Source organism: Corvus kubaryi, unplaced genomic scaffold (genome assembly GCF_017639235.1).
Source record: "Corvus kubaryi isolate FWS band 111438036 unplaced genomic scaffold, C.kubaryi_AGA036_p1.0 37397, whole genome shotgun sequence".
Taxonomy (NCBI): domain Eukaryota; kingdom Metazoa; phylum Chordata; class Aves; order Passeriformes; family Corvidae; genus Corvus; species Corvus kubaryi.
Window position 1 is genome coordinate 17826529 of NW_024581136.1, and position 26879 is coordinate 17853407.

Consider the following 26879-nt stretch of genomic DNA (forward strand, 5'->3'; position numbering starts at 1 on the left):
TTCCATTTGCTTTTACTACTGGCCTCACTCACACAAGCCAAGGTCACTGCACTTCAGATGTGTCTGCTGGACACTTGGCTACTGACTGGAGTTGCAATGAATCACCTGGAACAACGTCCTCCATGGTCACCAAACTCTGTGGCTGGTTGGAAATCAGGTCAAGGTTTTGGTTATATCCTATTCATATAAACCCCATTTACATCTTATTCTTTTTGTACCCCTTAAACTGGTGGAGGTGCACTCTATCAGAAGGAACAGGATTTACTGGAGTTTTGGGGTTTTTGGTCAGTACTTGCCTCTGGCATTGACCTTCCTCCCTCTTTCTCATCAGTGAATGCATTAAGGAAGGATGTGCTTTACTCAGTGTGGAGAGTAGTTATTATTATTATTGCTTTCTTCAAGGTTATCAACATGTTCTTTGTCCCCACGTTTTGTCTCCTAAACTCAGGGTAAATACAAACCTAACAGATGTGTAAAAAGGCTTCAGATCAAGTTACTTGTCATACATGGGCAGGCACAGGCTGAATCCACTGCAGAATTACTTTCCATCTTTATTCATGGATTGAGAATGTTCATTTTCCTTTGCTGGATTAGATTTGCTGCGTAGATTTCTGGGCATATAAATGATATTTTGGAATGAAACCCTCACATTTTATAAATCATTCAAACCAATTCAGTTTCTTCTTTCCGTAGAAGTATTTCCTGGTCCACAGCAACCTCGATCTAAACCTAGTGTTTTCAGTTTCAGACAAAATTCAAGGATTAATTTAGAGAATTAAATAATAAAGTAATTCTGAAGTGCTAATGAGCACTCATAACTCCCACTTTCATCTTTTATAGCACTGTTAAATGTGCCACAAGCTCTAGGGAAAATTGTGCTCATTCATATCGTGACAGATATTCCTTCTTTATCACCCAAGCTGACAGATGTCCTTCGTGCAACACACAACTGGCTCAAGCTTCTGTTCACAGTGCCTGGCAGGACAGCTTCTAGATGCCATTTATTTGTGGAGGGCTCACAAATACAGCACTAAAGTACTGTGCTCCAGCCCTCTGGTCCTGGAGCTGAAGGCAGCGGGAGGATCCAGGACTGACTTTTGTTGGGAGCTGGAGCAGCTCCTCCATCTACAGCCCTGGAGCAGCCAAGGTCTGGTCTGAGTGTCCTGTCTGACCCCCCGAGTGACAGGAATCTTGTGTGGAAATGGTGCTCTGCCTGGGCTTGATCAACATTTCTGGCCACCAGTTCAGCCCCAAGGTAGACAATGCTCTCACGTCAGTGCTGTGTTGAGGACGTGGAGCTGTTGGTGCTTCCCTGGGGAATATGTGACCACCCTGATCTCACTATGACTCCTTGAAAAGCCCCCAAAGATGACCATCCTCCTCAGCTAAAACATCCTACAACAGCTCCTTAACCTAGTGGCTCTCCTGCTTTGTCCCATGTGAGGATTCCAGCACATTCCAGAGAAGCATAAGGAAAGAAATGATCTTTAGTGCTGTATTTACTATACTGGATTCCCAGCAAGACAGATCATGCAGCTTCAGAAATCTTTCCTGGTGGAAAGACATCTGTTCTTCACACATTGCCTTGTTTTGCTTCTATGGACCCAAAAAATTGCAATTTTTCCTGAGCACATGCCCATTCCCTGCTGCTTTTTGCAACCACTTAGTGAGGTTTAGGAGTGCACAGTGGAGAAGCTGGGGCAGTCTCTCCCCCTCTGCCTGGTGGGGATCATGATCCATCTTAGGCTCAGCACTTGCATGATTGCTGGGGGACTCCTAGCAACAAGACTTGACATCATGAACTCCGTTTCACATTTCTGCCACAAAAGTCAAAGGCAGAGTTTGACATACACTCCCCAAAACTGTTTCTATAGGAGGAGCTTTCATGGCACCAATCAGCACAATGTGTTTACGTTTAAAGATCTGTTCCAAAGCATCAGCTGCTCATTTCCAAGGCTAAAATATTTTCCTAGCTAAAAAAGGGAGATAAAGTAGAATTTCTGCTACAGATGAACCATATTAAAGCATGCAGACCTGTTTTAACTGGCAGTGACCAAGCAGACTCTCACTATTTATCCATGAGAAGCTGTAAGCACCAGCAGGCAGAGAGGAATTTCTGTTCATTGCAGTCAAAGAAAAGGAATAAAATACAACTTCTCAGTGAATGAAAGTTATGTCAAAATATTGCATGAGAATCTGCCACTGATTTTCTCCATGAGCAGAGCTCCATATTCCATCTGTGAAAATAAATTGGTAATCTTCCCATCTGGCACAATTTTTATCCCATCCATGCCAACTGTAAGCTTTTCAGGACAGAGTCTCATGCTTATTATTTTTCTACCCACAAAGGGTCCCAGTTTCCACTGGGTCCTCTAGGTGCTGCTGTAATGCTAATAATACTAATACTCATAATTCTGCTGGTGGCAAATTTAGCCCAACATTTTAGGCTTAAATAAATCTTAGGTTTTCCATTCTATATGGAAAAAAAAATGGTTATAAAATAGCCTCCATCCTCCTTTGAATTCTGCAGGTCATTTTGCATCTGCAAAACTCAGCTTATGGATTGATATGCATCTTATATGTTGTATCTTGGGAATGTTTTCTCTATGAATCTCACACAAAATCTGCAGTATGACTTGTGGATAAAAAAAAAAGAAAAGCAGAAAAAAATGCCTGAAGCTGTACCACTCACCTCTCTCCTCCTTCACAGGTATGCCCAACTGCTGCTTTTTTTTTTCCTTCCACGCTTTGTTTTATCAGTATGGTGCTAAATTACCAAGTTTGAAATTTCTTCAGCAAATAAGGGATGCATGCCAGAACACAAGTGCCCCGAGGGATCTGAGTCTTAGGGGAAAAAGCCCTTAATCTCCAAGTTTATAGGTAGCAGCACTTTCCTGAAATTGGAAAATGTTCAACTCATTTATGAAAGAAATCCGCCACAAGGATACGCTGATGTTCACAGCTATTTCATTAATAACCCATTGTGATCCATGGGTTATAGGACAGGTTTATTTGGACATCTGCATCAAATATATTCTCCCCCCTCCCTTCCCCAAATTTTCCTGATGAGCAAAATCTTTTTACAGCAAACCAGGTAGCTCTCAGGGTAAGATTTTTCCAAATGCATCAGGCACCTTTGCCCATGTGTGACTAATTTATGTGGAGTAGCACTTCTGCACGCCCAGGTGGGCTGCTGTGCACGCACCGGGCCAGTTAAGCATTTACTGCTCAGGACCCTGAGCACAGCCAGGGTGGGGGACATGAAGGGCTCTGCCTGCCCATGGTGGGGAGCCTGAGTCACTCACAGGGCACCATGGCCCGAATACTTTATGGCATAATCCCAGGGAGATTGCCCAAGTATGGGATAAGGATCAACTTTGCATGTTCCTCCACCAGCTGAATAAATTAACATTCCTGAATTTCAGTCCCTGGATTTATCTACCAAGCATGACTTGAACCGTTGACGGGGATTTTAACCTATTTATAGTTTCATAACAAGCCCATAACAAAAAAATCTCCCTCTCCTACCCACATGTAAATAATGTTTAACGCTACTGTCAGGGTTTGGCAAGGCAGTGATGTTTTGGAGGCACCGTGCTTCCTCAGCCTGCCTTTAGCAGGGCATCTCTCTACTTGCAGGCAAGTGCCTTGCAATAGGAGGAGGATTAATCATTGCTGTTAGAGCCTTTTCTTTACTCCACAACCTTTTCTTCCCGGGGATGATGAGTTAATTCAGCTGGAACAATGTTAGTTCATCAAGTTTTGTGGTTTATCTGAAAATCGAATGGCAGTAATCTCATATGGCAACTGATTTAATGCCCATTTAGTTCAGGTTTTAGACAACTCTGGTCGATGATCACAATGGGTTTAATATGAAACATAGGAGGGATGAAACTGTAACATTGGTGCTTTCAGTCAGGTTTTCTTCCCTGCTGTAGAGCTGGTTGTGTTGGCTGTGTGCACGTGTGTTTCTGTGTGTAGGATGTGCATCCACTTCTTCCGAACCTCCCATAGAACCATCCACACAGGTGACACTTAAAATAGCAAATGCAAACCTGAAAATTTTAACATGAGTGTTTGACTTTTTATTGGGTGATAAATTGCTTCTTACTCTTATAAAGTCCACAGGTGTTTATGCCTACTCTCGCACGCCTAGTTAAAACTTTGGCTACAACAGGAATGCTTTGAAAATAGCCAGTCACTCCTAAAATTTATTATTAAAATAGAATTAGCTGTTATGCATCACATTAATTCTTGCTGTGTAAAGTTCTGTTGTTTAACCCCTTCAGTCTCCTTTGGCCTGGCATTTTCCCTGCTTCCACATTTTCTTCTCCATCCTTTTGGCTTGCAAATTCAGTTTTCAGATCAGGGATAGTGCCTAAACCCAAATGGTTCCCCAGGACTTGCTGCCACACACCCTCCTTGCATGGCTCTTCACATGCCATGAGGGCTCTGGGACTGGAAGTAGTCTTCCAAAGCAGGTCCTCAGATTATTTGTCAAATGAGAAGGCTTGAAAATTAAAACATTGGAAGAAATGGAAGGTTAATTGAACCTTGTTGAATTCTTATGCACATACAAAGGAAGTCTGCAAAATCCTTGTACTGTGCTTCCTACCTCCTGGATACTCAGGGATTATTTCCTAGGGATCTTCCATTTTTAGGGCAGCTTCTGCCAAAAGTTGTGTTTTCAGGCAGCGAAGCAGAAGCTACATCATGTGGGAGCCTCTGGCCACCCCATGTGGAGCCTCTGTTGGCTTCATGGGTCCCACTGCTCCGTTTCCAGATGAGCATATTGTGGGAAAGCAGGAGTGAGTACAAACATTAAGGATTTACTCAGTTCTATTTCAACAAGGATGAATAAGAGAGCGATAAAAAGCCCTGAAAACAGGAGCATTTTTGGTCATATTGGTAGGATTTGGAGGGCCATGCTCAAGGTCTTTCACTCTCTGGATGGTTAAGAAAGAAAAGAGCCTTCCAGGCTGCCCAGCACACGGGAAAATGCAGAACAAGGGCATCGCCAATGGAATTTCCCAGATTCTCCAGGATTTTGGCTTCCTTTCAAAACACGAGAAGGTGAAGCACAGGAAAATACAGCTTCTGAGTGGACAGGTCTGACAAGTCAGCCTTGCCTTGCCCTGCCCTGGCTCTCATAGGTGCTAAGACAAGCTGGCTAATATGCGTTTCTCCCTGGATTTTTACCATAGCCAAACTCATGCCAGATTCATCCGGCAGGGACTGTCTCACCCTGTGGGTACAGTAACCTCGAGTGTGAAAATGGCCCAGGCTGGATTTGGAGGCTTGCAGACTCTTCTGTAATGGAAGTAATGAACACTCCAGAGGAAAACAGCAACAGTCCTCAGCATCCAGTGCCACAGCACGTGCCTTGGCAGGGAAAGCTAGGGAAAGGCTTGGAGAGGAAAGCATTGCAAGGAGTGTGCTCACAGCAGGGGGGTGGACATGTAGCACTGCATCCCTCAGCACCAAATTTTGGGGGGTGCTGCAAGGGCCATGGTTTGTTTGAAGCACGGCAAACATCTTGTCCTGCCATGAGGAAGGGTGTCTACAGGATTTCCTCCCCAGACAGGAGTAAAATCTTCCAGAAAACTCCTTCCCACCAGGCAGCCCCTGCTCGAGGAGTGTGGGTACCACCAGCTGTGATGGCACCCACACCCACCCTCGCCTTTAAGATGTGATGGAGATGCTGGCACACTTGGGTACAGGACATGAGGGCACTGGTCTGCTGGGATCACTCACACCAGGATGAGAATACAGGGTTGGGCTGTCAAGCTCAGATCGGGATATGAAGGAACATGCTATTATCGAGCTCAGATTTTAATGGGAGAGAAAAAGTAGAGCTTTTCTGCTCAGTATTTGGGTAGTTTGGCTTCTGCCAGTAGCAGCCGTGTGCTGTTACAGACCATAAGAGGGGGTGCAGCACTGCTTTTGGGAGCACAGGGATGGCTTCACCCACACCTGGACCCCAACATTGCCAGGGACACTCATGTGTCTCTACCGTGTATCCACCCTGCGTCGGCACTGTGCATTCCCAATGGATTGTGCTGTGATTGCTCAGCAGTCGCGGAGAGCAGACCAACATATTCTCTGCCTCTGTGCACGGCTGGGGCTGCATGTGCTCCGCAGCTCCCCAAGCACAGCTCTGTCCCCACAGGAATGGCAGAGGTCCTTCAACTTTTTTATTGCCTGCACATGCACCACTGTAATATTTTTGCAAGGATGCAGGGTCGGGTTTTTTTTCCCTGAAGGCAGTTGGTATTTTTGGGGGGGGGTGGGGGGTGGGGTGTGTGTTTTTCTGCACACCCTTCATTTCACACTGGCAAATGTCCCGCTCTGCCTGGCTATGGTAGGGGATGGGGGGAGGTCAGCTGTGGGGTCCCTGACTCAGCTGGAGGTTCCAGGCTTTGCTGCCAAAAGGAGACCCCCTCCACTGGTGGGGTGAGCTCCAGGGATCCCTGGAGCCCTGCACTGCCCCGGGGAAGGGGGTGCAGGGCACAGCACTGATCCCCCTGCATCCCACAGCCAGGCTGGGGGGAGGAAACCCACCCTCCAGCAGTGCCGGCAAAGCCAGTCTGACCCGAGCAAATGAAAATAATCAAAAGTAATTAGAAGCGTGCTGGACTGCTCCTCAGAGATCTGTGCGAGAGAATAAACATGCCGGAGCCCTCCGAGCCACTGCAAAGGCCCATGTCTGAGCTGTTAGGTGCCCTGACCTTGTCCACATAAAGACGTGATTTATGAAGTGCAGGGCACAGCAGCAGGGCTTCTGTCTTCTCCAGGAGAACCAAATTACTGAGGTGGAGATTAACATGCTTTCAGTTGGGCTCATTTCCAGACCAAGGGAAATTTCTTATTTACATTTTTTTACCTTTAATTTTCTCCTCCTCGCCCTCACTTGCCTTTTGGGCTGGGAGGGATGAGCCGGGCAGCATGTGAGGGCAGGAGGGGCAGCAGGGACAGGGCACCGACGTGGGGGGCACTGCGATGCTCACCCCACTCCTTCATCAATGGCTGGAAATTATCTGACTCTTCCCCCTGAAATCAGCAGCAACACTTGTGTTTTCACCTGATTTTATTTTTTTTCCAGGTTGATATCCACAACACGGGGTGGGAGGAATTGACATGCAGAAACTGTGTTGCCTTTCATTCCTGTTGTTGTTTCCCAGGTCTGTCCTGGAGCATTTGGATATGTCAGAAAGCCATTGTTTTCTGTACGCTTGTTTCGCTTTGCTTTTCCTTTCTCTCTCCACATTAATGCACTCACCCAGTGTTTCAAACACTACCGCAGTGTTAGTCAGGATGCTCAATGTTGTGTTTAGTCACCTTGAGGTATATAACATTAAACCCCACTCACAAAGGTGGTTGTGGAGTGGCTTGTCTACAAACAGAAGGATAATATTAAGCCTAATATGAACATTTACGATATTTAAAAAATCACTAGTGACCTGTCTGATTTTCCCCCATTGTCCTCAGCAGCGTTTGGCCCCAGGAAGCCCATTAAACGTGGACAGTGCCGTTATTTCATCTGGCTGTGGCCGAGCTACTTTGCTTTGCTTTAATGATGTGCTGGAATGCACGATGCCCATAGGGTCTCCATTAGAAGAACTTTTACTTCTGGGACGACCATGAAGTTAAAGGCTTAAAAGAGGCATCAGTTTACAGCCTGGTGGGAATTACTAGCAGACTGGAGTGCTAACTCCTGACTGCTCCACTAATAGAGCAACTTGTTTTAAATAAACGATTGCCAACGGGGCCTTGTGGAAATATTTGGGCCTCTTGAAGCGCCCACCGAACCGTCCGAGGGGAGAGGGGAAAGGCGGCAAGAGATGTTTAGAAGATTGTCGCATGAAAGAAGAAACACATCGACGTGTGTTGATGTGTGTATCCACATCCCCGGGTCGGGATGTTGGAGGTCCCGACCGGCGGGCTGTTCCTTGACCCTCCGCGCCTCCCAGCCGCGAACCCCTCCGGCTCGGGGACATGAGGCTTCCTCCCCCTCCTTCTCCTCTGGCCGCGCTGGGTTACAGCCGAACCGCTGGGAGCGCTGCATGAAGGGGAACTATCAAAAAAGGGGTTTTCCCCCCCAAAAGGGGAGAGGCGGCCCCGCTCCCGCTGAGGGCGCGTCCCGCGGTGTCCCGGCGGCGAGCGCCACCCAGCGGCGGCGGGCGGCGCGGCGGCCGAGCCCGGGTGCGGGTGCGGGCCGGCCCCGCTCGGCTCCGCCGCGCTCCGCTGGTACCGGGAGCCCCTTTTGTTTACCCACCGGCGTTTCCTCCCTTTGTGGCACGGCCGAGGGGGAGGGAAGGGGGGCTCCGGCTCCCTATCGGGGGCTCTGATCAGGCCGATGGGCTCGAGCAATCAGTTTCCCAGATTACTTGTATTTAATACACAATGCATCATAAAGCAAATCCCTCATCCTGACAGGGAGAAAATAGAACAGCTCATAGCGCGAGCCGGGCCAATTTATGGCTAAATTAAAAAAAAAAAATAAAGCAAAAAAAAAAAAAAAAAAAAAAAAAAAAGGGGGAGAGAGGAAAAAAAAAAAAAAAAGAAGGGAAAAAAATCCCCAACAATGGGGAGCGGAGGGAGGGCAGGAACCCACGGCCCCGCACACCGGGCGGGCGCCGGTTCCCAGGCCCGGGCGCTCTGGGAATCTCCCACCGGGTTTTTTGAGGTTATTGACAAAGGAATTTTTTTTTCTTTTCTTTTTTTTTTTTTTTTTTTTTTTTTTTTTTTTCTCTCATACCTACCACCCGGGGGTGGGGTTTTTTTTTTTTGGGTTTTTTTTTTTTTTTCCCCATCTCTCTCCCCTCGGACAATAGCCATTATCTGAGCTAACAGGTCAATGTCACAGATAACGGGCCGCTGAGACGAATCCATCAGCATCTCCTGTCACCCGGATTCTCGCCCTCCCCCCCGCTCTCCTTCCCCGGCCCCTCTTGGCCCCCCAGGGAAGAAAAATTCACTTTTAGTCTGAAAAATACATCTGCACTTAAAAAAAAAAAAAAAAAAAAAAGTGGGTGGCACTTCTGGATGGTGCAATAAAAGATACAGCTCAGCCCTCTTAATTTTTTTTTCCCCTGCCCTCTTCCAAAAGCACGTATACGAGGATCTCGCCGTAGTGAGCCCGGGCTGTTCCAAACTTTGCGGACGTTTGCGGCTTTGCGGCGCGGTTGGATTTCGGGTCCGCTTGTAGCGCCGGGAGAGCCCCGAGCCGGGGGGGCTGCGCTGCCCCGCGGGAGGGAGAGGGAGCGGGCCCGGCCCCGCCGCCCCAGCCGGCAGGTAGAGCCCGGCCTCCCGCCGCTCCATTCATGGGATTCGTTACCAAAGAAATAAAGGGGAAAAAAAAAAAGAATCGTTTAGGAAGCGCCGGCAAACGGGGAGGTGGTTCAGCGGCACCAAACGGGGTCGTCGCGAAATTGGCCGGGAAAAAAAAGAAAAAAAAGAAGTTGCATTTCATCAAAAATCGTTATTAATAACCAGAGTGACGCGATGACGGGAACAATTGGGGTAACGCGCCGGGCGCGCCGGCTCCCGGAGCGGCGGGAGCAGCCGTCGAGGCGAGCACGGCGCGGCTCCCGCTCGCCGCAGCCCCCGCTGCGGGGCGGCCGCGACGGCCGCTCCGGGCTATGGGCACCGGGGCGAGCGGCGACGGCGAATAAATAGAGGCGAGCGGCGAGGGCCCGAGGCACAGCGCACCGCCGGCCCCGGGCGGGGGATGCGTCCGGGGGGGGCTGGCGGGGGCAGCCCCCGCGGGCTGCCGGTGAGCCCCCGCGGCGGGGCCGCTCCTCCGCGACCTGGCGGTGACCCCCGGGCGCGGGGCCGCTGTCGCTTTAAGCGCGCCGGGAGCGCCGCCGCCGCCGCCCCGGACGGGGGGGCCGGGGAGGAGGGGGGGTGGAAAGGCGGCCGGAGCGGCCGGGGCTGCCCCGCTTTAAAGAGACAGTGCCCGAAAGGGGAGCGGCGGGAGGGCACGGCCCGACGGGGTGGGCGGGGAGGGGGGGCGGAGAGGGCCGCGCCGGGCCGGGCCGGGCCGGGCGCTGCCCCGGGGTGCGGCGGGGAAGCAGCGCCGCGGGCAGGCTGCGGGCGTGGGGAGGGGGAGAGCCGCCCGCCCGTCCGCCCTCCCACGCGCACTCACTTTTCTCCCATCCCCGGCGGAGAAGTGAAAGAAGTTTGTTTTGTTGAGCGGTGCGTGGTGGGGTTTGTTGTTGTTATTTTTCTTTTTCCTTTTTTTTCCCCCTTTCCTTTCCCTGAAGAGGCTTGTGTGAGTTTGGGGTGGGTTTTTTTTTTCCCCCCTTCCTCCCCCTTCCCCGATAACTTTTTTCGCGCACACTCCCCCCCAAAGCCAGCCGATAAGACCAGGAGGGGCCGAAAGGGGACGGTGATGGCGAGCCGGCAGGAACCCGCCGAGCTCCGCCGCCGCTGAGCCCTCCGGGGCCGGCAGCTCCCGCCCGGGCCCCGCCGCCCCCCGCACATGGTGGAGCGCCCCGCGCCGCGTCCGCCGCTGCCCCGGACCCCGACGGCCGCGGCCTCCGCTCGTGTTTAACGCCGAGATGTTGCTTCCAGCCGCCTGAAGGATATTTGTCCCTGTCCCCCCTCCCTGTCCCCGCGGGCTCCTGGCGACACAAGGTAAGAGCGGCGAGCGCGGCGGCGGCGCTGCCACGGCCCCGCGGGACGGGGCCGCTTTGCCCCGTCAGTGCCGCCGCGCCGCCGGCCCCGGGGCAGACCCCAGACGCCGGGGAGTGCGGGTTGAGGCCCCCTTCCCTCCTTGGGGGTTTCTCTGAAAGGCAAAATTAAACATCCCGTTCCCAAGAGCAGCCGGAGGTGCGGGCGGCGGGGCAGCGTGCGCGCCCGCGGGGGCCGATCTCGCCTGGCGCGGCCGCGGGGCGCGTGGGTCTGCGGGGTTTGGGTGCCTCCGGACCGGGGTTGAGGTTTTCCACCGTCTTGTTTGGAGGTGGGGGGAAGAGCCGGCTGCGGCGCGGCGATGCTCGGCAGCCCCGTGGGCTGCGCGCACCCACCGCACCCCCCACCCCACGGCCGGGCCCGATCCCGGCCCCGGGGGGCGCGGGGGTGACCGGGGCAGCCCCCGTGGGGACAGCGCGTCCCGCGGGGCGCGTTCAGGGACCGCCGAGAGCCCTAGCAGGGACTTTCGTGGGCTCCCGGTGACCGGGCACCGGCAGCGCCGGCCCGGCCGCGGCTCCACGCGCTCCCCAGCGGGGCACAGCCTCCCTCGCCCTTCGCCTTTCGTTTGGGGCGTTTAAGGTTGTTTCCTTTATTTTGCTGGTGAAATGGGGTGGCTGCTGCCGGTGCCAAGCCGAAGAAGTTAAAATTTAGCAGTCAGCTCCCTGGGATGCTGTGGGAAGTTTGGGATAGGCCGATGGTAGAGCTTGCAGGTAATGATATTCAGTCCGCTGTAATGATTAGTAATTTGTCATAATATTAGAATAGAACATCGTCTTTAGCTTGTCCACGAGCAGTCTCATTATATTTGTTTATTGTCTGCATAATTGGAACTATTTATTGGTGTGTATTGAATACTGCCACGGTTTGCATGAGTGTTTACATTGTTTTTCATTTATTCTCTTTATTTTGACATAAGGAGTTCTATTATTTGCTTCGATTAAGGGGAGGGATTTAAGTGTTGCACAGGACTGTTCGGGAAGTGTAATATTAAAACAAGATAAATAACTCTGCTAACCAGATAAAGTTTGGTTCAGAGCAACAAATATGAAAATTCTAAATGAGTGCTGCAATCAATGTAAATCCTGAAACAAAACAGAAACCTTAAATGAAGCCAACACCATCGATTTTAATATTTTTTGTTATATTCCTGTCAGAGTCCTATTTAATTAAAATCATAATTTCAAACGTAGTCATTGATGAATGCATAGAAAATCAGGTCCCTCTTAAATTAACATAGTGTTTCATTGCAATAATTAGACAACATTTTGATTACATGTAAATATTTGCCAAGACATTTTTCAGAACATTTATTGTCTTTTTATTATTGTGTATACATTCTGACAGTTTCCAAAAAAAATCTCAGCAGGGAAACATACTTGTGAATAAACACACTATTATTGTTACTATTATTACTATTACTATTATTATTATTAATGTTATTCACTTCTTTATCTGGAAACCTGTGATTTATCTTTTGATTAGAATACTCAGCCAGCAACAGAAAGATTTACTCTTTCGTATTCTTTTTTTTAGATCTTGGATGAGTTTTGCAATGTGAAGTTCTGCATAGATGCCAGTCAACCAGATGTAGGAAACTGGCTCAAATATATCAAGTTTGCTGGATGCTACAATCAGCACAACCTTGTTGCATGTCAAATAAACGATCAGGTACGTGGTGTTCACGTTCTGGACTTACTTTTTTAAGGAACTTTAAGGTGTCAATGGCAAAAAAAACCCCCCAGCAATTCACAACAGCTTTTGGCCTGTTTGCTGTTATGGCAAAAGATAAGGTACAGATGGGAAATGCAGAATGGAATAATTTCGATTTTGGGCGACAGAAAATACAGATTTTCTTTTTTCCATATTGTTGTTCAATTCATAAATGATTTTTTTTTGTCTAATATCTGATAAAATTCAGGATTGCTGTCTAAGGGATACAAAGCCATTACGTGTTGATTTTGAATTAGGAGCATTTTCTGGCTCCTGTTGCAGTCCACTTGGATTGCTATGTTAAATCGTTGGGTTGGTTGGAAGCTGTAACGTGAATTTAATGGAAAGAGTGGAGGAGAGGACACAAAAGTGATAATGTTACTAGTGCATGTGGGGGGCTTTGGATTCGAATGCACACGTGCATGGATATTATTGTGCCTTCCCATACACTTTGCTGGAACTCGTAGTACTTACATGCTGAATCAGGGTCTTCGGTCGTTTTCTTTTTATTTTCATTTATTGCACTTAAATCCACTCTTTGTTGGGCTGAAACATTATTTATCTTTGTGTTTTGGAAAAAGGGCTGGGATAGGCAGAGGAAGAATGCAGTGAAGCATTTTGTTTTCAATTATGCTGATGAGTTATTAGGTGTTTTCTAAATCAGGGTTTGCTTTTGTCTGTGGATAACACAGGCCATTATGAAATATTTTAATGGGCAAAGTTAGGTTGAGGAAGCTTTGCTTCTTTAAAGTATCTGAAATAGTGAAGCAACAACTGATTGTGAATTCTTGTTTCCAATTTAAACTTCGCTACCTGCAACGTAGGATTCAATTCATTTAATCAGTGTTTCATTTTTCACCACTTAATTAACTGCATCAGGTGAATGTTAAAGATTACCTTTAGCTGATTTAATTGCCTTGACAGTATTGAAAGAAGAATCACAACCAGACACAAAGCTTCAATTAGAAATCATTCTTTCTAATCAAATTCCTTACGTGTAGGAAATGAATGTGAGGGAGCCTACTATTTCCAGCCTAGTGCTACGTATTTCACTCGTGTGAGATAGCTGATTAAAACTGGGTTAAATAAATTTCTCAGAAACTACGAGAGAAGATCTTTTCAATTTCCAACTTCTACAGTTCAGCCCTGAGCACATAGAGCATAGAACGAGCCAGCAGACCAAGAGATAATTTCTTTTTTATACAGCAGCTGGTTTAACTAAAGAAACCATGAGGGTTATTAGTAAAAGCAAGTTACGTTTTCCAAGTTGAAATACGCTTTGTGCTGAAAAGCAATGAATTCTTGCCATGCAGAGCATTTATGGAACAGTGATAGGAAAAGGAAACTATGTAGATTAATTGAAGCACCAAATTCAAATATTTTACATAGAGCAGGAGCTGGTGTAGGTAGGAAAGATCAGAAGTGGAATCACATGCATTGGTCAAAGCAACTTACTGTCCTTGGGTCGGTGTTGGAGATCTGGAGCTGAAAGTGCAGGCGAGGCTGACCCATCAGCATCTCCCTCTGAACGCAGACAAACACCCGCGCTTTGACGTTTTTGGAAGGAAAGCTATGGCGCTTTTAACTTTCTCTTTTTTTAGTGTTTACATTTCTGACATTTGGTAATGGTGGCTGTACTGCTGCCAATAATTCCCTTCATTCACTGGAGACTTGTTATTTATTTTGCACAGTATCATGCTGTTCATAATTCCATATTTTTATAGCTTTTTGTTGCTGAGATTTGCAAATTAAGATTTGGTTGTCTTTCAAGTAGCATGTTGTGATCTGGGTGCTGTCAGCAAGAGATTGTTGTTCATTTGGCCCTCTGGAAATGCTGCACATTTACCCACAAATCGTCCGCGTACTCCAACGTTTTATGACCAGAGCCTAAAAAGTTAATGCTAAAAATGTGCTCTCGAATCTTAAAGCAAGAAAGTCTCTCTAACAGCTCCTCCTTCTGCTTTCTTCTGGCACAAGCTCACCAGAGGTAATATAAAATATAATGGGAAGGCAAACTGGGAAATGGACGTTACATGGCCAAAAGTGTGCGTGTACGAGGAGTGACAAATACAAGTCAGGGCTGAGTGTGCACATATAGACTGTGTGGGGCTGCCTGGGGTCACTCGGCCTCAATAGCTCCTGGCAAAATGGGGGAAAAAAAGAAAAAGAAGGGAATAAAAAGGGAAAATAAAAATATGGTGAAACTGAGGATGTGTGTCAGTGGTTGTAGCTAGAGCTGGAGGGCAGAGGCGATGCAGCCCAGCTGGTACAGGACACCCCAGCTCAGCTGGAGCCACAGCCAGTGCTGGCTGCAGGTGTGGGGGGCACCCCAGTTCTTCCTGCCTCCCCCAGGAACACAAAGCACCTCAGTAACCCTGGTTGCACAGGGAGCATCTGCACTGCAGAGACACCTCTCACTCCCGAGCCACAGACACTCGATCAGCAGTAATTGTTCACCTCTAATTGCTTCAACTTATCTGTAAAATTCACAAGCAAACATTGGGCTGTACCTGAGAAGGTAAAAGATCCTGCCAGGGCTCCCAGCCTCATGCTGCCCACAAGTTTATACTACTAAATTCAAGCTTGACTGACAGACAGGTATGGTTCCCAGACTGCTCGAGGCAGGATTGAGATGAACTCAGGACGGTGTGTAATCTGGTTGCTCTGCTATGTTCTACCTGCTGTATTTAACTAAAAGAGGGAAAGAAAAACACTTTTTTGTCATTTTCTCTCTTAGAGTTTTTTCAGAGACATACCACCCCACCCCCTGACTCACGGCTGAGGTTAGGTTTCATCACTTAGGATCAACTTTACAAAAGGCCTGGGCTCTTTCTTATGACTGTATAAATGAGCTTTGCTGAGATGAACAGCTTGATAATGGTGGGATGCAGTCAAAACATGCATGCTGGATGCAACTCATGTTTCATTTGATTGCAGCTGGAGTAGGGTTTAAAAGCATTTTTTTACTTATTTTTTTTAAATTTTAAATGAGATTGATCTAGGACTTCTTTTTGCTGTCTTACTATTATCTCCTGTCATACCCAATCTAACCTGAACATAAGTAATTTTAGGTGTATATCAATAATAAAATTCCACAAGCAGGGCACTCAGTTTTTTTCTTTTCCCCAATGAGACTACAGTGTGTGCAGAGCTGCAGAGAGTCTTGTCACTGTTCTTGCCCTGGAATGTGTTTTTTTCAGCTCAGAGTCAATTTAGGATTCTAGAGCAGTTTCTGCTAACTTGGATGACTCCTCTCTGTTATCATTAAATATCTATTGGTTCAACTTTTTAATGACTGCAGAATGATTGGCTCTGTTAGGGTTTCTGGCAGCGCTGTCAACCCAGTAAAAGCGTTATTTTTAAAGATGTATGTTAATGAAAGTGCAGTTGCAAATCCAGCAGTGACTATGGTAGTGGCATGGCCAGGGGCTGTCACACATTCCAGGCTGAGATCACGGTCACCTTCAAACTACAATTTTTTTTTTTTTTTTTAACTTTTTTATTTTTAGAAACAATGTTGGTAGCTGTGGAAGTTAAAACCCCTGAATACTGTTTTTATCTTGCTCATTGCTTGCAGAGTTCTGACAGTGATACAGCCACATAGTGCTGTGAAACTGCCCTGAGCTTCCAGGTCTCTTTCCCCTCAAAAAAGCAGCTCTTGAAGAGTCTCCTTGGTTTATCCATGGAAAACTCAAGAGTTACTCAAGATCACTTTACTGAGGTTTTAGATTGCTGTGCGTGCTGAAAGAGGTTTTTGGTGGGTTTTTATGTGTTTGTTTTGTTTCCTTGCCTTATACTCAAGTACATGCCACTGCAAAGGGAGCAAAACCAGTTGTATCACACTCTTAACAACGTGCCCGATGTCAGTGATATAAACTTACAGGAGTGAACCTGCTGCTGTAGGTTCCACCAGATCTGATCCCACCTTACACGTTTTACAAACTTTTTTAATCTGCAGGCACAGCTTCATGTTTCAGGTTTTACGGCTGCGGCCCCCTGTCCACGGCGGGCAGGGGCTCCTTGCACAGCCACCTGCAAAAGTTGTGTATTTAAGGAATAGTTTTGAGGCTTTGTTGTCAGAGAGTGAAATTAAGGTTTTGGCTGTTGTGGGTCGGGAGGGCACGCACACGCTGAGCTCATACGGGGCCCTGTTCTGCCATGATTCTTCCTATGAGTTGTTGGTTATTAAGCAAATAAAGCTTAATCCAGGTCCCACTGAAAATCTGTCTCCAGTGGAGCAGGGATGTTTTAGCTTGGGGCTGGTGGAATGAGGAGCTGCTGCTCAGTGGTGATTTTCCACTTGCTGCAGTTAGAGCTGAGGCTGTGGGTGAAATTCCTGCCTGGGCTTTATGACTGCCTGTGTTATCTAGAATTTGATGCACTGGTGGTGTTACCACTCTCAGCATTGGACTGTCCTGATGTGACCTGAAATAAACTGTTTAGAACCAAACCTAGCAAATAGTTGTTGCCGTTTCTGTAAAGTGATGAGGTTCTTGTTGATGATTCATGGTTAATAAAAGTGATAAGGCGTTTTTTGTGATGAGGGCTGTCAAATCCTACTCACCTGCTTGTTAAAGTATAGAGAATTATGGACAGCCACAGAGCCAGGACAAGACCGCACCTTGCTTGACATTGGTGTGGTTCATTAATGGAGTTTCATGGGTGTTAGAGGACAGCTGAGTGATTAGCTCAGCTCAGGAGAACAGGTGGGTGAGAGAAGTTGGGGTCTGGTGTTAGTGGTCGGTGACCCCCAAGGAAGAGGTTCTGCAGGACCAGAGCAGCTCAGATGAACCAGGGCTTTCACAGAAGCTGAAATTCACCAACAGTGGAAGACCTGAGTGGCACTGGGGAGGGAGGTGGCCTGCAACCCCCCAAGATGCTGTAAAGGGTGCCCTGCAGAGAGGCATCCTGCAGTTCCCTTCTTATGTTGGGGAGAGGAGGCACCTTTTGCCTCAGAAGGTGGAAAAATGGGGACTCCTGGAGCATCCTTACTCCAGCCCTTCCTGCATGGAGATTTTGGGGCATTCTGGAAGTGAAGAAGGAAAGGATTCACAGCCCTGGTGGGAAGGGGGAAGGGGAGCATCCTCTCTCCCCACCGGGCTCCCACTCGTGCCCCTGCAGCCCCTTGCACGCAGTGACTTGCTGAGTTTCACCTCTGGATTTTTGCTGAAGTTTTCTTTGGGCCCAGTACAGCTCCCAGGCAGGACTCCTCTACCTTAGCTCTTGAAAAAACTCCAGTTCATTTCAATTTATCATTTGCCCGAGTATAGCAAAAAGAACCTGGCTCAGGTTTCATCACACAGCTCTCCAGCTGCAATGGTTGTTCATCATGGGAGCTAAAATTGAAGCTATATTGTTTGGACCTTTTTCTTTCTTGTTTTTTCCCTTCAAACTCCTGATTATGGCTTGTTGTGAAGTTGTGTGTCTGTTTGTCCTTCTCATTTTTCTGGCGGGCATAATTCCTGATTTTGATGGAGTTCCTTGGACGTAATGCTCATTATTACTCTTGGACATTTAATTTGTTTCACTTTTCAAGCGAGTTCCACTCTTGCTCTGAAGCAGTGTGGAGGTGGATGCCAGCTGGCAGCATGCACGCTGCCTCTTGGGGCACATTCCCCAAAGGAACTGGGAGATGAGGCTGCCTTGCGTGGGGTGGATGTACCCATGGAATGTGATCCACTGAGTGCTGGATGTGGGTGCTGGTGGGGCTCGCCAGGGAGCAATGGGGTCTTCTATTCCATCCCACCATCCCAAGCAGAGTGGGTCCTCCTGCTTGCACCGGTGTGGGGCAGGACAGAATCGCTGGGTGCATCCCCTGTGGTGGGAGCTGTGAGATCAGCATGTGGCCTGGGGGTTAAAGTACAAATTGCACCGACTTGGAGCAGCACTTCTCACCTGCCCTAAAAATCTGAATTTCCCAGACAGTTCTGGGGCATGTGTGATGTTTTCCAAAGCTTTAGGCAGGAATAAAGGGTTTAGTTAGATGCAGCTAACACAGCTCCTCTTTGGGGCACGACAAACGTGTGCATGGCAGTTCCTGCCTCCGCTCGCACTCAATGACGGAGTTGTCGCTTTTCCCCCCAAAACTTTAACTTCAGTTAACCCCTCGTGGTTCTGGGGGATGCTGATGGGTGCGGAGGGGGGTCCAGGCAGGGTGGTGTGGGGCTGGCAGGGGCAGAGGGATGGCTGGGGTGCTTCAAAGCACACGGGCTCAGCGGCCGAGCGCGGCCCCAGCCGAGCTCGCGGGGAGTGCGTTTTGCTATTATTTCAATTATTACAACTTCCTGAATAGGTCGAAGGTCGTTCATAATTCACGCTTCTGTCATCTTTACACATGCCAAATGCAGTCTATTAAGCATAAATAAAATTTCAAGTGCCTGACCAGGAAAAGTAAACTGGGATTCATAACAATGAGGCCTTATTCATCCATTTAAAAGTACATTGTGTGTGTTCCTTTTTTTCCCCCCTCCCCTTTCCCTTTATGGCTTTGCAGTTTGGGAGCTTTTATTTCTGCTCGGTAGCACAGATCTCTGACCTGCAGTGTGGGCAGGCACAGAGCGCTGATGAGCCAGGCCTCCCCCAGCTTCTCCCCACCTTGGACCCCCTGAACTTTGAAAGTGTTTCCAGACCTGAATCCGATTTTGCTCTTCCTACATAAACTGCAGTCACACACCGCTGATCCCAGGGCATGTGAAATGTGCATCTGGACTTTGCTTTTTTTCCCCCCCCCCTCCTCTGGTTGTTCCTCTCTGTGCAGAAGCTCTTCCTATACTTGATCTCAAGGCAGACCAGTGCAGGTTAACCCAAAAAAGCTGGTTAATGGAACAGGCTCAGTCAGCTGGAGAAGTGATAGCCAGAAAATTGAAACCTTTCACTAACTACAGTAGAGTCAGGACTGTGGCCCAGAAATCTTCAAGCTTTGCAATTGAAAAATCCACTTATTTTATGTTAACGTTTCCTAATACAAAAAATACTGCCTGTGGTAGAGGTACTGTTGCAAAACACGGGCAGCCCAGGGTTGGCATGCAGAGCTGGGGGGAATTTGTGAGATTCCTCATCTGGGGGTTTCAGGACTCCCTCACTCCCTGCCCTCAGTCAGCTGCTGCTGCTGCCTCAAAATTCAGGTAATGTGGTTCATTTCAATAGTTGGATTCTTGCTTTTTCCCAAACAGGATAATTCCACAAGGTTTTAGGTGGGAAGAGTGAGAAAAAAAAGCTCTTCATGGGAAGTAATAAGGACAGCTCTTAAAATCAGAATAAATTTACCTGCACGATCATTTTGGCTTAAACTTCAATATGTTTTATTTTAGATTCTCACTGAAATGCAGATTGATGTATAAACTGTTAATGCAGGTGAATTTTTTCCGTACATATAGAAATTTTAAAAACTGTTTTTAATAATAATTAAAGTTAGTATTCCAATAATGCGAAAATGCCAGATCAGGAAATCTGTTACTTGGCCTTTGTTTTGGAGAAAGTTAGGTCTGAGATGCAAAATAAAGAAACATTACTCGACTTAAAACTTGGAGTTTTTTGAAACACCCATCTTGTCTCCCTGCTGAGGGACAGAGAGGCTGGCCAGCCTGTTTCTGATAGGCAGTTGGATCATCTCTGCTATTTTTAAATAGCAATGCAGACAAGACAACTCACTGCAGAGTCTGCTCCCTGTTCAGGGATGTGTCCCACAGCTGCAGGAAAGATGCTGCATCGTCCTGGGCTTCCCCAAGAGAAATGATGCTCCCCAGCACAGCGCTTGTGAACAAGACCTTCTTTATGCCCCAGTCCATGTGTCCTCACTTTGCAATGAGAGGTGAAAAGGTCTATCCAAGCACCTTTGATGGGACAGGGAAAATAGCAGAGAAGGCTTCGCTGTGGTTCTTGTTCACTCATTGGTGTGGATGCACCACCGACCAGGGAAGAACAGCTGTGTTTACCTGACTGGGACACAAAACCTAGGAGCAGAAGCAAGTCCTGGGCAGAGCAGAGGCTTTGGCACAGTCCCTCTGGGATGGTGGAAGTCCTTCCCGGCTGTGTGGTGGTCCTGCTCCTGCTTCCACCCCAACAGGGAGGTCTGCAGAAGTCTCTTCAGTCAGTGTGTATATATCATTATTCCACACATTATTTTCACCCCAAACCAGCCAGCAACTGGGTTGATCTTCCACAGATCCGACTGCAGCTTCCCTTTTAGATATGCAGAAGCCATTATACTTCGAAATTAAAAATCTATTTTTCAATACATTCATCATACAAAATGGAAAACCAAGCATTGCTTGCAGCAAATATTCACTGGATGTGACACTGTCATCAGCTTTATTTGCAGGAGGTAAAAGCTAGCTTCATTTAAATTTAAGTTTTGGCCTTTGATGAGATGAACTGTGTTGCCTCAGCGCAGCCCCAGCACACTGAAGCCCACCAGGAAGCCCTGCATCCTTTGGCACCAACAGTGGCATTGGATCCAGAGTGGATTGTGGTACCAGACATTTGCCTGGCTGCATGAGGAGTTATACATAGGGAAGTGCCATGGCTCTCTTGGCCTCCAAAATACTCCGTGGAGTCTGAAATCCCTTCGACAAGAGATACAAATGGGAAGCCCAAGCAGCCCAGGCTGGTGGTTCGATGAGGGTGGTGTGGGAGAGGAGGGAGGGTGGATCACACTGCCCATAAACTCCTTCTCCTGGTTTTTATGGGGAAAATTGGCCACAAGCAGGGGTTTGTGGCACTGGTACCTTGCACCTGATGTGTTTTGCGGGCACTTCTGTCACCTGGTGAGGGGTGAGCATCGGGGTGTGGGATGAGAGGCCCCGGCAGCCTGCACTGCTGCTCTCTGCACTGTTCTCTGGAGCGGCTTTTGGGACAAACTGAAGAAAAAAAACCCTAAATCTGAGGAAATGCATCCAAATTCGATATTTTTAGGTATTTAGCCCATATCCGTGGGCACAGCTTGCGCAGGCAGAAAGGATTAGGCTGTACGGCCACCTCCTGGAGGACATCGGTATGTGCTGGCTGCCGGTGGGTGACGGTCTGTGTGTGCCTGGGCAAGGAAAGCACCCACCATGGTTGACAGTCCACGTGCGACCGGGAAGGGAAAGCACCCACAAACCTCCAGACACCTGTCCCTACCTGTAACAAACTCGTCTATGTGACTTTGAGCACCGGAGGTGATTTGCTGCCTCTCTCCCCATGCACTGCAATGAGTGCTGAGAGTTAAGAGTTTGGGAGCAAACCCTTTAAAAATACGTTAGTCTGAGAAAATGCAAAGGCATCATTTTTTAGCATAGGAAACATAGCTGTCATGTGGTTTTGTTTAACAAGGCTCGAGGAAGTTACTAATATTTATTTGAGCTGCTTCGTGGAGCTTTTTAGTGCTCTTCACATTTCCTGCTGAGACAGAAAGCAGCCAGATGGATTTTGGGAATTTCCTCTCAGGAGAGGCTTGTAGTGCTGGCGTGCGCTTCCTCTGGTTCATGGACCCAAGGGAGGGTGTCCCCTTTGCCCACCCCCACAGTCTCCTGTCTCCCCCAAGGGCTCCTTCCCCAGGAGCATCACATGTATGACAGGACGAGTGTCACTGGCCAGGGCCACCACCAGCAGCTTTGGCTGCTCACGGTGTTTCTTCATCCAGGACTGATTTTTCCCTTGGTTTCCATTTGAAGCTAAGGAGTAGCCAGGTGCACTGGTTCTTACAAGCTTCTCTCCTCACAGCTTTTTGGACTGTGTAGACAGTTGGAACAGGGGGCTGGATGCCTATGGCTTAACCAGCAGCATCTCCTCATGTCTGCTTTAGAATTATAGAAACATTAGGGTTGGAAAAGACACCTAAGATAATCGAGTCCAAGCATTAAAGTTACTTTAGTACCTTTTCCCAGTGCAACAGGAATTCCCTCGCTCACAAGGATCACTCAGGGATGTGTTTTATGGCTGCTCTGTACACGGGTTTGGTATAACTCAGCAGACAAGCTGCTGGTGATATCTGCAGTCATCACACAGCTCAGTTTGCAGCAGAGGCTGTTGAAAGCAGTTGTCCTTTTTATCCTCACAGAGCCCAAAACACAACAGCTTTGGGGCTGGAAGGAGCAGACCTGCCATGGTCAGTCAGCTCTTCTCCAGCAGTAGCATCATGAGCGGGCAGGCTCTGGCCACGAAGTCTGCAACACTCACCATCAGTGCTTGATGCTTCTTTGCCTGTTGTGGTGCTTAGCTTGCTTTTTCTTTCTGTTGGTTTTTTTTTTTCCCAGATATTCTACAGAGTGGTAGCAGATATTGAACCAGGAGAGGAGCTCCTACTGTTCATGAAGAGTGAAGATTATTCACATGAGACAATGGCTCCGGACATCCACGGTTAGCCTCTTCTTACTCTTTCATCTGACAGAAAGTATCACTGAAATTAACCCAAAATATAGGGACATTTTTCTTCTGTTGAAATCTGGGATTGCTTCACTGCAGCCGGGGAGGAGAGCTGGACTGTGGTTGTATTTGTCCATCTTCTGCCCTTCTGTTTCTGATTGGAACTTGATGGTTTTGTGGAAGTGCAAAAGAAGAGCAATGGTCTGTGTCCTTATCTCAAGAGTGTGCTGGTCCTGCAGGACACATATGGACCCTGGTTATAGGTTATTTCTTTGTCATTTAGCCAAACAGCTGTGACCTTGAAAAGAGGAGATCTCAGGTTGTCAATCTTGCTGTCACCTGTGAGGGCATCTCAGCCATTCTTACTCTTCACACTTGTGCTTTACTCATCCCACACACAGATTCTTCATCTGAAGCTCCTGAGTTGTTGCTCGGATTTGTCCCCCAATCTCCAAAATCTCCTTTAGCTGTGCTGCCTGTTGGACAAGGGGTTATAGCCACCGTGGGAACTGGGTGTGGGATATCTGCTTGATGCCCAGCAGGTTGCAGTTTATGCCATCAGGGACATTCTGCAAATTCTCAGGGATTCAGGGACAGGGCACAGGGGTTTCCCAGTCTCTACTTTCTTATAACTGCTTGTATATTTAAAGAAGTATTTCTTGTTTTCTTAAGAAAAAAGTGGGGATTATACATTCGTTCCCATTTGGTTTTGTGTTTGGGGTTTTTTTCCCCCCAGTGGTAAATTTGTTTAGTTATTGCTGAGGGTGTCCCCCTTTCCAGCACACTGTTCTCCCTGCCTAGTCCCCATGGTCAAGTAGCTATTGTATAAATGACACCAGAGGAAATCTCTGCAGTCACATGCAGGATCACGTCCCACAGGGCAGATTTAGAAGCAGGCTGAGCCAAAGTGTTGCTCGTGGACAGCCAAGAACAGAGCCCCATGACACTTCCTCTGGATCAGCTCAACTGTCAAGTAGCAACCAAGAACATACATTGGGGATTCCAGCCAGACTCCTCAGTGCCTTTCTGACTCAGAGCCCCAGGGCATTTATATCTGGAACCAAACCAGGGTGTCTGGCTCCTTGTATGGACCAAGGGCAGAAAATGCAGCAGAAAAAGAACATTGTGGGATGCTCTTCTCCAAGTTTGTTTTTTGGGGATTTTCTTCAACTAATCTATTCTTTTGCAGGAATTGCTAATTAAGGGAATGTAGTACTCACTCTGAAGTAACACTTTACTGATATTCTGCACTTTTAAGTAAGAAATTATGACCGATTTTATGGAATTTAAAGGAAAGAATTTAACTTCATGAGTCTGTGGCTTACTTTGAACAGGGCTGGGTGCTGCAGAAAGACTGTGATGAAAATGAAAAGGCTTTTAAAGACTCTAAACACCCTTTTGGCTATTTTAGATGCTGGTGTTTGTGTCTGAGTCAGTCCCTTTCATTCAGAAATGCAGAGTCTGGCAGCCTCTGCTGGACATCCATGTTAGACCCTATATAATTCCCTTTAGGATGGTATTTAAATACACTGACTTTTGTCCTATGCCAGTGTCAGGGATCTCTGTTGGATGTCACCCAGGCAGTTAACATGGAATTAAAACATTATTATAAAGTGTTCTTAGGAATCCTTCTTTCTTTTGAGGTTCTTCTCTTTTTTACTGAAGAGCAATTGGTTTAACCACGCCATCAACCAACTTCTGATGCAGTGGTGGTTAAAAATGAGTGAAAACTGAAGTGGTGTCCCTGTGCCCAACCCCTTTGTGTTGCAGAGGAGCGCCAGTACCGCTGTGAGGACTGTGACCAGCTCTTTGAGTCCAAGGCTGAGCTGGTCGACCACCAGAAGTTCCCCTGCAGCACACCTCACTCCGCCTTCTCCATGGTGGAGGAGGACTTCCAGAAGAAGCTTGAGAATGAGAATGACCTTCAGGACGTGCATGAAATCCAGGAGTGTAAAGAGTGTGACCAAGTCTTCCCAGACTTACAAAGGTAGGAGGAGGTGCTTAAAATGTGATTGAATGGAGCAAATTCTGTGATGGCTTCAGATGGATCAGGCGGGGCATCAGAACCTGATACATTCACCTTCTACAGAAACCAAAGGTGAAGATGAGCAGGATTTCTATGCCAGCTGGTGTTTTATGGTATAAAAAGAAATAGAGTCTAAATAAATCAGAAGTTTGGTCCTTGTGCGTGAAGTCTTTAGTGAGGACCTTAGATTAAGAGCTGGATCTTTTGCTAATCACATCTGTAGCTGGCATGAATTGGGCTGGTTGCACTGAAATCACAGGAGTGGTTCTGCTTCACATCAACTAAGGTCTGGGTTCCTTAATCTTAGAAATAATTTGGAACATCTCTGAGTGTTGTTCACTGATGTCACCAATTTTGTCTTTGCAAACAAGCCATTTTAGTTAGAGGTGGGTTCTAGATGTTAATAAATATGTCTACATGTTAACATTTATGTTTAGCCATATGGTCATGAAACACCAGCGTTTGGTATTTTCTTAAGTTTATCTCTCTGTTAAAACAGATAGACCTCTGTGCAAACGTATCCAAAATACACATAGAATGTAAATAGTGCAACTTTCCTGTCACTATAGTTTCTGTGATTACTTAAAATACAATATTGTAGTGCAGATTAACAGCAACTTGCTGGAAGATATTGAGAGTACACAGGAATTTTTGCAGCACATCCCTCAGAGGTTCACATCTCGGTGATTTCTTGACCTGGGGAAGGATAACCTCAACCGATATTTGATAGTTGTGTTGAGATACCTCAATAGCAAAGTCCTGGGCCAGATCCTCTGCTGAGATGGGGCAGTGCCTTTCATAGGAAGCTGGTTGATAGCCAGGATCTCTTGCTTTCAGAGTCTTAGCACCATTCCCACACTCCCATTGTGTCTTCTTTTTTCTCCGTGTTGTGTGGGCACAATCAAAGTGACTGTGAACTTCCCTTTTTCAGCACAGCAATGCGTGAATGTTAATAATCATATGCCACTTAGAAGCTGACTTGTCAATTTGGAATATTTTGTATGTTCCACAGAAATCCTCACTAGTCCATGATCCAGGGCGTCATGGTGTCTGTTGGAGGTTAGCACGGTTTTCTGCATACCCAGAGTTAGTCCCTTTGGATAATTGCTCCTGGATGCTCCAGGTGCTGGTTCTGCAAGATGGAGCCCTCTCTCCCAAAACAGAGCTGTTCCTTCACTCCTCTCACTGGAGCAGTTACCCCTGCATCATGTGGGGTGTCTCAGATCAGTGAGTGATCCTTGCACTTGGGCAAAACTAACGACACTGAAATTAAAACATGATGTGCCAAACATCACTCCCCACATAGGTCACCCTGCTGAGCAGGAATTTGTGCAGGCACAAGGTCTTGTTCACCAGCAGCTGTTGGGCAGTGTGTGGCTCCACATGTCTGATTTTCAGTCTGAGGGATTGATTCCAAGGGGCTGATGGAGGCAGATCAAGTCAGAAGGATTTCCAGCAGCTTGGGTGAGGCAGGACTCTGGTCTGCGAGGTTTTTGCATGTTGGGAGTTATTCAGTGTTAAAGTTCTTTTCTCCCTGCGAATGAGAGGATGATATCTAACATATGGGAATCATTGAGGAAATGTAAATTTAGCTTAAAATATTAAATATTGAAGAGAAAGGGCAGAAAACAAAGAACAAGTCATCATAAATAGATGGGCAGTACTGTGAGAGCATGAAAAATGAGAGTGAATGCAGCCGTTCTCTGAACTTCTGAATTATTGAAAGGCTCATACACCACACAGACAGTTCAAAAAAAGTGCCAAAGTGTTCAGATTATATAAAACAAAAGGCCCAAATGAGCCATGCTTGAGGGTGTGAGTAATTACATGGAGAACTAGCTGAGCAGGAGCATGGGGGAGTTGGGTCCAGGAGTGCCTGGTGCTGATGGCTGGTCACAGAGCCACGGCAGAGTCCGGGAGCTGGTGCCACAGCCAGGGACAAGAATCTCTCCAGGTCTTATGGCAAATTTGTTTACGTGATGGAGAGTCAATTGTTATAAAAGTGTTAGGAGGAGAAGCCAGGATTCTTTTTTTCCCCCCAAAGGAGGAAGAGGGGTCGAAGTAGGAGCATCTGCAGAGTGAAAGCATTACCATTGCCTGTGGCTGA

General features: G+C 47.4%; 1 protein-coding gene across 11 annotated transcripts in view; it reads left to right on the plus strand.

Moving 5' to 3' along the window:
* The window catches only part of MECOM (MDS1 and EVI1 complex locus), a 181856-nt gene that overhangs the window by 122804 nt on the left and 32173 nt on the right, over positions 1 to 26879 (plus strand). For 4 of the 11 annotated variants that reach the window (XM_042042215.1, XM_042042216.1, XM_042042217.1 and 1 more), the window contains exons 2-4: positions 12226 to 12360; positions 22638 to 22740; positions 24517 to 24733. In XM_042042215.1, the coding sequence (XP_041898149.1) occupies positions 22692 to 22740; positions 24517 to 24733 (266 nt within the window). In that variant the 5' untranslated portion in view covers positions 12226 to 12360; positions 22638 to 22691. Of the gene's footprint in view, positions 1 to 10084; positions 10198 to 10399; positions 10639 to 11308; positions 11403 to 12225; positions 12361 to 22637; positions 22741 to 24516; positions 24734 to 26879 lie in introns of those variants that run through there. The other 7 variants (XM_042042210.1, XM_042042213.1, XM_042042212.1 and 4 more) reach the window with 5 other exon arrangements.